Below are 12,854 nucleotides of genomic sequence, written 5' to 3' on the forward strand. Positions count from 1 at the left end.
TTTATAGAATCCACATAATCTTTGCCATTATGAAAAACAATTATCAGCAAGTGGTTTTGGCTAATACAGTAAGTGGAATACCAACCATGTAGAGGTCTGAGTAAGGATGACACTAAATGCCACAGCAAGAAAACAATCGGGTTCTTGAACTAGCAACTTTTTAACAACTCAGTCATGGAGGATGGGCACTACAGCAAAATTTCAGGGGCTAAATTCAGGACAAAATTAACAGTTGAGAAAGAAATTTTATTTCAAGCTTCTAAGGGGGTATTACAAACAATAGAGAATAAAAACATTAAAAACTATTTAAAAAGTAATTGTCCCTTTAAAATAAAGATTCAAGCAGGTTTAACAATGAAGTATGCTATTCAATGAAGTTTTAAAAAAAGATTTAAAAAGTATTGGTTTTGCTGTATTTGCTAATCTTTTATAAAAAAAGCTGGGCATAAATACTTCGTGCATTCATATGCATTATTTGGTGTTTCATATTATATAACTTGGTACAGTATTTAAGATATCACTGCAAAAGAGTTCAAACACAGTGCATTTATAAATAATGGAGTCATTATAAATCACATTGCAAACATACCTTGCCATTTTCATTGTTACAAATTCAGTATTTCAGTGAATGTACGAATAAAGTAGCTTCAACAATCAATATCTTGACTTTATTTTTGCTTTTAATATAAAAATGCAGTTCTGGAAACCCACCCTCCTCCTTCCCCCTGCCCAAACATAATGCTTTACTTCTTAAAAATAAAAATAAAGTACTAATTCTATATACATCACATGTACCATACAAAAATGTATCCAAAGTTTCTATTGCTACCAAAGTGTTCTAAATTAAAAGTTACATAAATCCCCTCATTGGAAACAAAAGATTACAAGTTACAAAAAAAATCAAATTACACACAAACCATCAAGTTATTTTATACAATTTCCAATACATTTTTCTCCCAAAGCAAGTTGTCTTCTCATGTGCCTGTATAAAAATGCATATCAATATATTTGTCAAATTTATTTTTCATTATAAAGCAAATTAATACATTTTCTACAATAAATAAAACACAGGGAGGCACCTATATCAACAAAATATAATCCATGGGAGATAAACGGGATATGGTATTGAAAGAAATAATGTGCTTGCAGGCTTTAAGCCAGGTTTGTTTAAAACAAAAACAATCATAAAAAGTTATTTTGGGCAACAATGGAGTGTTTTTGGTGATTTGCAAGTGATGTACATAGCATAATTTTTCTCTTGATGTCTTTCCCACAAAGTACCCTCCAAAATAATGCAACTTCCTTTCTTAAAATACATATTTGTAACTGTAAATTTACATCAACCTTAAATACGTGGTACTTTGTGCAAAGAGCAATGATTTACACAAACATTCAGAAGTCTTTTTCAGAAGCTACAGACCAAGGAAGAAATGATACAAGCAGCACCATATCGTATATGATTTAGGCAAACATATATTTGATGTCATTTTGATATTAGGCTTCAAATGCACTAAACACCTTAAGCTGGAAGATGGTGCTTAGATAACTAAAGGAAAAACAAACAAACAAACAAACAAAAAAGAGCATGGAAACAAAAACCAACTCCCTCCCCAGCAAAATTATAAAAAGAATTAAAGAGCTACCTCTAAAATCAGAATAAGTTAAGTGTTGAATATACATTTATGTACAATTATGAACACTATGAACAAGACATTTTAACAGATTTAATGGAAAATCCTCCAAACTACAACACGATAATATCATTAATCAATATGGCAATGGTGATTTAGAAGAACTGCTTGACTATTTCAAGTTTGCAGAACTCAGCCACTGAATCAACAATTAAAGGGTTGCATCTTCAATACATTCTTTAGACAAAGAGGTTCATTAGTAGAGTTCAAGTCTGTGTGTATTTTTCATGCCTTGGTAGAATCTTTGTTAGTCAATATCACTGAAGTCACTGACCGGCTCTCCATGTACTCTACTTAGATGATTCATAGCACGATCAAAAGCAATTCTTACTGCTTTACGAATGCTTGAGTTACGGCCTTCCATCATTTTTAATTTGTCTATGGTTTCATCTATCCCAAGGGGCACCATTTTGGATTTAGGAAGCCACTGCCTACAAGAAAGAACAAAATAATTATGTTAAATATAGATTAAAATGAAGGAGTTTGTCTGGTTTGTCCACTCTAAGGGCTGTCACATCACGTTTTTCATTTAGTGAGTCAAGAATTTGCAGTCTTAAATAAAGTGATAGAATTCCTAGTAAGTTAGTGCTTACTTGTCCTAAATCTATCTTTTAAAGTGTTATAGTATTAAGTAAGCTTCTTTTGTGAAATGAAAACTACATTCAAATTCAACAAATAATACATTGTTTAATAGCAAATACCAACTAAAAAGAATTAGAATGAAATACTGCTAATTTATTTTGAGGACAACAACAGATGCAGCTCAAGATTCAGTAGACACAGTATTACTTTTCTTCATTCTTTCACTTCCAGTATTACAAGGAATTTGCAGATGATGAATTTTTGCCTTACATTTCGAAGACATCTCAGTTTGGTCTTTATGTAGAAAAGTAATATGCTTTTACCCTGCAGTATGAAATTCCACTAACTCAATATTCAGAGTACTTTTCTGTTTTAAGTTCCAGGAATACTATTAACTGCTGAGGATAAAGGGGTGATAAAGAAAAAAGCTTTACACTCCATGTTTCTAGATAAAGGAAAAAAACATTTTAACCATTTAAATAAAAAAGTACCAAATATATTTTGTTCATTTCCATAAATCAGTATTTTAATTAATTTTCTTAAGTTTTCTGAAGTTACATATATTAAGAAAAATAAAGTCAATGAACTAATGAACACCCACTGAAATATGTTACTATAGTTGACAATTTCAGTCCTGCAAATGGCAGAAATTAGGCTTCTGTTTAGGGATTTCAGTTTGAGAGTGGATTTACAGCCTAACAAACTGTCAATCAGATATTAAAGTATGCAATATTAACTTTTTCATCTGATTTTTCCCCCCTCTCATTCAAGAGCAACAGGAAAGGCTTCTCTTGAAATACTATTTGTATTACAGCACTATGGACTACAATCTCAAAGTATGGAACATACAGATTGAGACCAAAAATATTTAAAAAGACAACACAAGGATACAGATAGAGCAGTAAAGATTAATCATATCAGTGATCAGCATGATGGGCAAGCATCATCATTTTAATACAGATCATAAGAAAAGTTTTATTTCCTTTTCTTTTTTTCTCTTAAAAAAAAAAAAAAAAAAAAAAAAAAAAAAAAAAGGAGGACTTTCAGAAAGTCCTCCAAATGCAAAGGACAGAGGGAAAACAAAAGATAGATTTGAAAGATCCATACATTATAGAAGTTGGCATCACAGACTGATGATGACATATATCCTGATGTTGATAAAAGTCATAGACACAGGTTAAAGAGTATAAGATCAGCTCACATTTCACATGAAGGAAGCAAAAATGAGTTACAATGACGAGTGCTGAAATGGCTAAAATCATCAGGACAAAAGAAATGTTCAAGAAAAAGGCAGCACATTAACCATTATATAGAAAAAAAAAGTCTGAGAAAATATTTAGCCTTTCCTGTTCATCCATGCAGGTTACGTATATTTGAAAAACTTAGGATAATCCAGATGTGAAAACCAAGAGAGGTTAAAGGACTCCCAAAATCATCCAAGAGGTAGTCACAGCAATGTTTAACAAAGTTGCTAGAGAGATCTTGTGTTACACTTGTAGTACCAACACAACATGAGATGCAGAATACTGTATCTCTTTAAAAAAACAGATGTTCTCCACTGACAGAGGAAAGCAGCATCTCATAGAATTGTGCACAACTGAACAAATATGATCTTTGGAAAGACATGCCAAAGAAGCAATAAAGAAACGAACCAACAGAGAGAATCAAGCCAAAGATTCATGTTTATGCCAACAGATCTAAGGGGACAGAAAGGAATTGTCCGTTCTGAATTCTAGGTAAAAAGTCACTCAGGCAATGAACGCTTACTGGGACAGAGAGAATCAGAAGGATGGCCGCATATATAGACATCACATTTAATCAACTAACGAGGAAAATGGCACCTGGAAATGTAAGTGAATTCAAGAGTAGAATTAAGATACAAAAAGATTTAAAGGTAGTTTGAAATGTGAGGAAACCAAGAAAGGAGGAGGATTAAGGTAAGCAAAGAAAGAGAGGTTTTGATGAAAGGAAGAAAAAGTAGTGAGAAGTTTCTGTGTCTGACAGAAAACAAAGAGCTAATGAAAGAGAAAATTGTTTTATTGTGTGCATTTTTCCCTCAGACTCTACACAGCATATTACTGATATTGAAAGAAATGGAGAAAAAGGAAGGCCTGACGAAGAGCTGATACATGGCAAAGAACTGCAAGTAAGAGGAAAGCATTTAACTGTGGAGATCATAAAATTAAAGACAGTACACCTAAACAGAGTAGGAAAAGTTTGTCATTTGGAAAAGCAAAGATGAAGGTTGATAGAGACAAATACTAAAACAATACTAACCTAAAAACTAGTCTGCTTAGTCATGCAACAAATTTGGTCAAGTCAAGACCAAAAGCAGAAAGCTTGTAAATCAAACCAAAAGACGATCATCTAACGTTTTGTGTTATTTACTTCCAAACTGGTTGCAAATAAAGTATCTTTCATTGGTGATATGCCTTGCTCCAAGAATAGAATTAAATATAGATATTCATAGGAAAGATAGCATTTCAATTTTCTTTTAGACTTAAGCTACAGGTTTTTAAAAAAATAAGTAAGTGCATTAACCAGTATGTTTCAACAACATACCAACTTCTTTTATTGTCAAAAAACAGTACTAAGAAAAGCTTCTCATCTGATTTGGTCTGCATTTGCTCTCCAATTTTCAATACATCCAGAGGTGGCACTGGTATTGTAACACCATTGTGATGGCCAGCAACACGAGGCATCTTAGGGTCAATAATCTGTAAAAGCAGAAAAAAAGAACGTTTTCTAATTTTTAAAATGACACCATCCACTTTAAAAGCTTCTCTATTATGAATAAAGCTAATGGGAAAAGAACCATATACTGAATAGCCATGCACATACTGAATAGCCATGCACATAAGTAGGCTTTGTATTACATACACCTGTAACTTTTAAGCTAAAGTTGAATAGGCAAAAGGGTAAAATTAATTGAAATAAACAGAGCAGGGGAAAAAAAGTTTTTTTTTTCTATCTATAGAGCACTTTCTACCCAAATATGCTCCTCTTTAAATCACTTCTGAATTTCACTTAGTACAACTTTGCAGAGTGACAAGTAGATTTCAAAACGAGAAAGTTAAACTAGGGTTTCTAAAAACACTAGTGGTAACTGATCTTAAGTTTTGAGTTTTGAATTTCAGGCATCCTACAGAAACAGCCTATGTTCAAGTATGATCATTTCTTTCTGGAAAAAGATGTCACACACTCAGAAGTTGAAGCACAAATACCCTAACCAAGCAAAAAAAACCCCAAGCAAACAGAAAAAAAATCCTGCGGTCATTTTCGAAATTTGGACAAGCAAAGACTATTCACTTTTCCTTTAAATTTTTGATAACAATAATGAATTGTTTCAGATTAAAGTATAAAAATAGATGAAACATAATGCAACCAACAACATACAACTAATTTGGCTGTTGGAAAAACTGCTTGGTAGGTAGAGCTTCGTGTTTTCAAGTGCTCAGCAGCTGCCTAAGAGCAGTTGTTACTTCATGCCCTTTTTGACCATCCCCTCCCCTACAAACAAACTCTTGTCGCTTTTACAGCATCAGCACTGATGCCACACTCCACAGTATCATAGAGTGAACTGATTAAGGAAACTAAGACAACAAAAAAAATAATAGAGTGGTGTGTGTGGACTTCCATGAGAACTTTCCTTTTGTTCAGTTCCTCAGTTGAGTCATCACACAGCCAAAGAAACATCAGCGCAGATAGAGGGGGAGGGAACAGAAAAGGAGCCTTTTGGCATCATGATCAGATCTAACACCAAAGTCCATCATTGGACAGACAATCACACCTCTCAAATCCTAAACACCTGACTCAAGTGTGCTTGAGTTAACCCACTGTGGGCACCTGAAGTCAAGTGCTCTGAAGCTCATATCCATTAGTTTCAACCTGACTCTGTAGATTTTTCTATCTTATTTTGCTATATATTAACACAGTCATAAAATTACACAGTCTATTATATAAATTGAGCCATATCTACACAGTTTCTAAAAACTGCAAATGCCTAAAGCCATTCAAACACTTTATGAATAACACTTTCTCTACAAGCCAGTAATTTAAGCAAAACTGTGCACATTTCTCTTAAAATAACAAGGGTACGACAGTTTCAAGTTCCTGTCATATGATTTACAACTAGATACTATAATTAAATTTATTCCAACTCTTTAGTAAACTGCGTATCAAATTTTTCTACAAATTTTAAAGTAGAAAATATATAGTTCTATCACAAAAAGTCAGTCAAATGCTTATTCAGTTGATCCTTTAAATGAAGAATAACATGTATTACAGTGAGAAACAGTAGCAAGAGAGACAGTCAGATATGGGTAAGGTAGAAGAAATTTTTGACTCAGCATCTGATACCGCAACAGTTTTACAAACTGGATTCAAGGAAAAGCTGTAAAGAAGGCAAAATAATTCATTTTTACTCCAATTGAATAGTAATTTAAGAATTACCTGAAATTCAAGCATCAAGATTTTTGGACCAGAAACAGCACCACTAGTGTACTAGTGGTGGGAAGCTGCGTACTCACCAGAGCTGGGTAAGAGGGATATCCACTGCATTTGGCCCATACCACTTTTAGAGGCTCAAGAACAGATGTTGCAGCATCAGTTGAAATCCACATACTGCTATGCCCAACTTCTAAGAAGAAAAAATAATTAAATATGTTAATACAGCAAAGAACCAAACCTTAAACAACCCCTCTTCACTTGTTTTCTCCCCTATATCTCACGATCATTAGAACCAAAATGTATCCTAATACCACCCTTCATCTTTGTGTCAGAACACAGGTAATGTTCGTAACACCTCTTTAAATGATAATAGTACTTTAATCCAAGTTCACAGATTAAAAAAAAAAAGTTCTTAGAAGCGTCTAGAGACTGCACATCCTAAAACATTTCGTTCTCAGATGGCAAGTGCTCAAATTCTAACAAATCATTTCCCTTTGAAAAATCTCAAAACAAAAAATTAAGGCACTCCAAATGACTATTTTCTTCCAAAATTGTGACAGTCCTGTCAAAGAGGTGATGGCACTGAAAACATAAGTTGCACGGATGTTTCAAAAGCATTACATATAATGAACAACACGATTATCATCTGGTAACTTAAAATGTTTGTCTAATATATACATTTCTTTGATCAGCCCTCCTTGCCTAGCTCTTTTGTGCAGAGTACAAGACCACCATCAGGATGCAAGGAATTATGTAGCTGCAATAGCGATTTTTTTTCCTTCTCAGCAGGCAGTGTAACAGACAACTGAATTTATGTTACTGCTCTCCTCTACCAGTGTTCTTACAGCACTCTTCTCTGTAGCTCACCACTAGGCTGAAGGACAAGATGGGTTTAAGTCCTTCAGTCAGCTAGAACAGTGGTCCCCTAAAGACACACAGGGAAGGAAAGGTCAGTGGGTTAACCCCTCAAGCTGGAATAGGGGAAGGAGACAGGAGGAAGAAAGGAATGAAAGAACTCATGAGCTGGAAAGACAAGGCACTCATAGGAAGAAATTTGGTACCAAAATACAGCTGAGGGGTTACAGTCACAATTTTTTAGCTGCAAGACAATATTTGGTAGAAGGAACTCTCTGCTTGCCAAGGTAAAATTTGTCTTCAGTTCTCCCAAATCTGCCCCCATTTAAAACAGGTAACATGTGCACCAAAATCTGACAGGAAGATATAAACCCCATCTCAAGATCAAGGAAAGTGTTAGCAAAAGCTGGCCTCAAACTTTATAAAAGTACAAATAGCAAAAAGAAAGTGCTTAAGGAGATCAGCAGAAGAGGGTAGTCATTTTCTGCAATATATTCCAGGATAATTTTCAAACATAGGCTTTTCATTCAATTATGATTTATTTTTCAATCAATAACAGTATCAGTTTTTACAAGATAGCATTTTATTGGAAAATACAATTTTAGAGATTCCCAACATTATATAACCAGCTGTTATAAAGCAAACTTTCTTAACAATTTGTTATCACAGCAGGAGCTATTGCTACTGAATTATATAACGCTGGAAAAACTGCTATTGAATCTATTGACCAGCTAAACTCGTTTTTTTCCCTCTGTGTATACTTCTAGAGACACTAAAAGGTCTGTCTAGGATGTTCTTCATTTTCTCATGAAAAGCCGTAAAAGTATTTTTCAGGTGTATAACCCACAAAAATAATACATATAAGCATTCCTATACTTCTGAGAGTACAGGTAAATACATAGCATACTGGATATTATGGAAAGACATATTAAACCCAAATGAACAATTCCACTAGCACCTCAAAATAAAACAGTTGGTCAAAGTAACTTCCAACACAACAGGAAAAGTAATTCAGGCAGCTTCTTTATTTCTCCACTCTATTAATATTAGTGCATTAAATATTCAAATAACAGCTAGACAGTTAATAAACATTTAGATGAATGTATCTTTCATACACAGACTACCTGTATTTTGAAAACATACAGAACAGTAACTGCTATATAAGAGCACTACAAGTCCTGTTCTTAAGGGCAGCTAACAAAGAAAAATTATAAAGCCTGCCTTATTCTCAGTTGCATTGCTGATGCAAAAAAAACCCTCAACATTTATATACTGGGAGGCATAAATAACCTCACTGGATGCACACAGGTAAGCTCCCTCAAAGAATTCTCAGGTGTATTACCAGTAAGGGAGATTCTTCCAGTCTTTTCATTGTAAGAATTTATTTTGTTTGGTGAAAAGGGTTGCTGCACTAACATGTTTGGTTGGTAGTTTTGGCTGTGGGCATATTTTGTTTGGTTTTTTTAACCCTTTCCCTATTGACTTTCTACTTCTTAAAACATTTTTAAAACTAGTGGGTTTTTTTCCTTTCTATGAACATTTTCATAGTAAAGTTGATGCTTAACTCCCTGTAGGAAACTTGAGGAAAAAAAAAGTTTTAAGTGTCAGGGTCACAAACTTCAAAACCTGAAGGCACTTATGTCTTCAAAAAAATCACAGCAAACAGCTTCACCAAGTATCTGCAGAGCTTTCAGCAAGGAATGTGAGCTTTTAGTCAATTATTAATGAATTTTGTTTAAAACTGGAAATAGACAAGAAAGTCTATTTACTGACCTACAGTTCATAAGTGTGTAGTGTTGTTTTCTTCTCTTTTCTTTCCTTTTTTAAGGCATACAGAGACTACTTTTAACACCTAAAGCTGCAGGCAAATCCAATGATGCTGAGCACAGCACAACTCCTACTGCCATCTAAGAGGTACCTGTGATATCTCTAGAGCAAATAATCATGCTTTAGCAAAAATAATAAATTGAGACTTTCCCTTTTACTGTGTGCGGGGCAAGTCTTCTCTTCAATCTCTGTCAGTGACTTACCCGTCGAAATGAAGACCATGTAAAAGAAAAAGCTATTTGAGACAAACACTGAGAAATGTTCCCCTACTATCTGCTCCCCTAACCAATCCTCAGAGTAGTCACACCAGCACAGCTCTATGCATCATGTTTGTTTCTAAAGTGTGTATACTCATCAAGCAAAATCTGGAGAAATTCCTCAAAGAATGGACAATCTTGTTTGTGAAGTCTGGGAATTTAGTAGCGAAAAGTTGCATGCAGAATGGATACAGGACATTTCACTTTCCTTCACTCCTACTTGTTTCTTTCTTTTGATATGCTGTGGTATCAGAATGCAAAACGTGGCCAAAAGAGCACAAATTAGAGAGTATGTATAGCAATATATAAAATAATGCTGCTAAATGTAATCAAAGACCAAGAAGAGATCTGGGTAGGGAGGGGGGGGGGAAAAAGAGGGGGGAGGAGAGAGAGAGAGTTAGAGTTAATAGGTTACAATACATGTAATAAGGATATTAAACTTGAGAGTAACCAAGCAACGGATGAAAACAGATTAGCTGCAAGGAATAACACAAAACTGATCATATGAGGAGGACATAACAGACTAAGGCAAACAGTCTGCATTAAGAGACTTGAGGGAGTCCTGGACAAGTAACACCCAAGATAAGGTGGATAAGAGTTTTAAGGTTAGAAACTGGAAACAGGCCTGCTAGATATAGCAAGGTTGATGCAGGGGGAACACTGTATTCCACAGATGCAGTTCTTATGGACGAGACCACATATTTAAATCATGAAATACAATTGAAATACAGAAACTGACAGAAAATGTATCACCAAGCACAGCATTTTCCCTAACATTTGGTAACCTATTATGTTGTTCTTAGAAATTTCCAATTTTTTTTTTTGGATATTTTACAATTTTCTCCAAGTTCAAATTTTCCTGGAAAAAACAGGGGACCACGTCTTACTCATCTTTCAACATGCCTGTGCAAAAGAGTATATAAAGAATGAACCTTAGAATGAAAATCTCGAAGAAAAAATGCTGACAGAGTAAGCTGTACCTCATTCCAGATGTTGCTTGAACTACTACAGTAACCTTATTTACATCAAAAACAACTTAGTTTTCAAAAAATCTGGTACTATTATTTTCCCTTTGAAATTTTAAAGAGCTGGTAGACAGCTTCTGCAGTGTTATGAACACCACTTTCAGAATGCTCAACTGCTTTTCAGCTGAGAAAACATGAAAGCCAGAATCTATTAGGAAAACAGATAAAATATAATTATATTGTATCGTTGAAAATACAATTGCCTGTAGTTACCTGCTGCAATTCTTGCTGCTTTGGCATAGTTTCCATTTTCAATGCACGATATCAATTCACTTCGGTCTTCCAATGTGTGTCTTCGTATAAGTGCTGGTTTACCTTTACCACACTTTGGTAGGCTGAAACTGCAAACATTAATATTGAAGTCATTACTTGATAATTAACTTCATTTACTATGAATCAAGACTTTGAACAGGAATTTAAAATTTATCAGTACATCCTGCAGTGAGAGCAGTAAGTTCTAATTTCATAAGACATGCACAAATTAACCAACAATATAAAAGCTAAAAACACTCAGTATTTTTATAGATGTAACTGCTTATTGTTAAAAGACAAACAGTATACATCTGAAACTCAACTGCAGTGCAGATTATAAAATTACAACATGAGAGAAGCTTCTTTGTACTGAACGTTTCTGTTTAGCCAATATCCACCTTAACGTTTGCTCTGCTCTCACAGCACAACTATGTATAAAAATGCAACTACTTTCTCTTTCATTTTTCATTACAAATTCAAATCTTTCAATTGTAGATAGGAATGCCTCCACATAGAGTAGAAACATTTTTCTCAAGTTTCTACTGCACACATGAATTTTCTGTAAGAGATCAAAGAATTTAAAGAGGAATTATTCTAATATCCTCAATATATCACTTTCACAAGAGATGGAATATTAAATTCCCTTTGTTATTGAAAGTCAGTTTGACATGAATGCATTAACACCATCCCCTTAAGCAATTTAATAGTAGTCATGAGCAGATGAACAAAGCTTTTTTCAGCAGATTTGTCCTACATTTCTGCATGCCTCATCCCACTCTAACAAGCTCCGTTCTATTACATTATTTTCAACCTCCTCCACCTCCTTCACTGCATGAACAACTTGAAGCTGTGTACTGTCAACAGATCACATTTCTAGGCCAGCAGAGAACAAAACAATTGCTGTTTCACAGCCATAAACGAACCTATCAAATCCCACCCCTTCTGTATACTCCACTTCCTTTCAATTCTCACATCCTAGGGCTGGAGTTAGCAGCTACCTCTTACCCAGAGGTTAGTGTGTTTTTTTGGAAGATGTGCACTGCTGTCACAGAAACATGTATCAATCATGACAGAGGTCACTGTTCTGACAGAGAAGTATCCTTCCTTCGTGTTCTAAAGTATCAAGTGGATGTGCAGTCCCATATGACCTCTTTTTGTCTAGCTCAAGGATCTTTATCAAAAGACTTCACAAAGAGAAGATCAACAGTTGGTGCATAGGTACTATCATCACTGCAATAACTGATCAGTAGCCCAAATCATGGACTAATACTTTACAGTTCTGCAGCTACGCAAATCATATTCCCTGGGCAGAAGACTTTGGAATTCACTTTTCCTTAAGGACTACCCTCCCCCCATTAACACACTCATTTTTAGATTTTAGGATTGGAGAGGTAATTAACACAAAAAAAAAAATTATATACACACTAAATTAAATATACATAACAAGAGAAAGAATGTGCAGTCAAGTGTAACTGCATCTGCAATAATCTGAACATAAAAATGAATGCTAGAAGTCCTCTAAGACACCTTTGATTTAACACACAACTTTAAATGTCATTTTTTTTTTAATAACTGTGATCCTCCAATATGGATCACAAGTAGTATATAAAACTGATATATGCAACCTGAAATTTCTATCTCATATTTGTATTTTTACCTTGAGTTACATAGAAGACTGTTACTAGATGAAATACTAGATTCTGATGCACAACGGCGGCGAGGTTCAACTTTTCTTCCAGGAGTATCATCTAATGTTTTCTCTTTACTTCCATCTCCAAAACCATTTGACAGACCTATAACATAACAAAAAAATACACTGCATTAAACTGAAAATCACACCTTTTTCACTAACAATGATATATTTTCATTAAAAAAGTGTGTATATACATACATGCACATCATTTTTGTTCTGTAAC

The 12,854-nt window shown here is 34.4% G+C and overlaps 1 protein-coding gene across 6 annotated transcripts in view; it reads right to left on the bottom strand.

The window, feature by feature from the left end:
• Positions 1–325: 325 nt before the first annotated feature.
• Positions 326–12,854, bottom strand: part of BRD1 (bromodomain containing 1) — a 60,397-nt gene continuing 47,868 nt past the window's right edge. For 5 of the 6 annotated variants that reach the window (XM_062582826.1, XM_062582819.1, XM_062582841.1 and 2 more), the window contains 5 exons: positions 12,596–12,731; positions 10,900–11,027; positions 6,803–6,912; positions 4,836–4,990; positions 326–2,122 (listed from right to left, as the gene is read on the bottom strand). In XM_062582826.1, coding sequence (XP_062438810.1) covers positions 1,939–2,122; positions 4,836–4,990; positions 6,803–6,912; positions 10,900–11,027; positions 12,596–12,731 — 713 coding nt within the window. In that variant the 3' untranslated portion in view covers positions 326–1,938. Of the gene's footprint in view, positions 2,123–4,835; positions 4,991–6,802; positions 6,913–10,899; positions 11,028–12,595; positions 12,732–12,854 lie in introns of those variants that run through there. The other variant, XR_009959301.1, reaches the window with a different exon arrangement.

Source organism: Rhea pennata, chromosome 1, assembly GCF_028389875.1.
Source record: "Rhea pennata isolate bPtePen1 chromosome 1, bPtePen1.pri, whole genome shotgun sequence".
NCBI classification, from domain to species: Eukaryota; Metazoa; Chordata; class Aves; order Rheiformes; family Rheidae; genus Rhea; species Rhea pennata.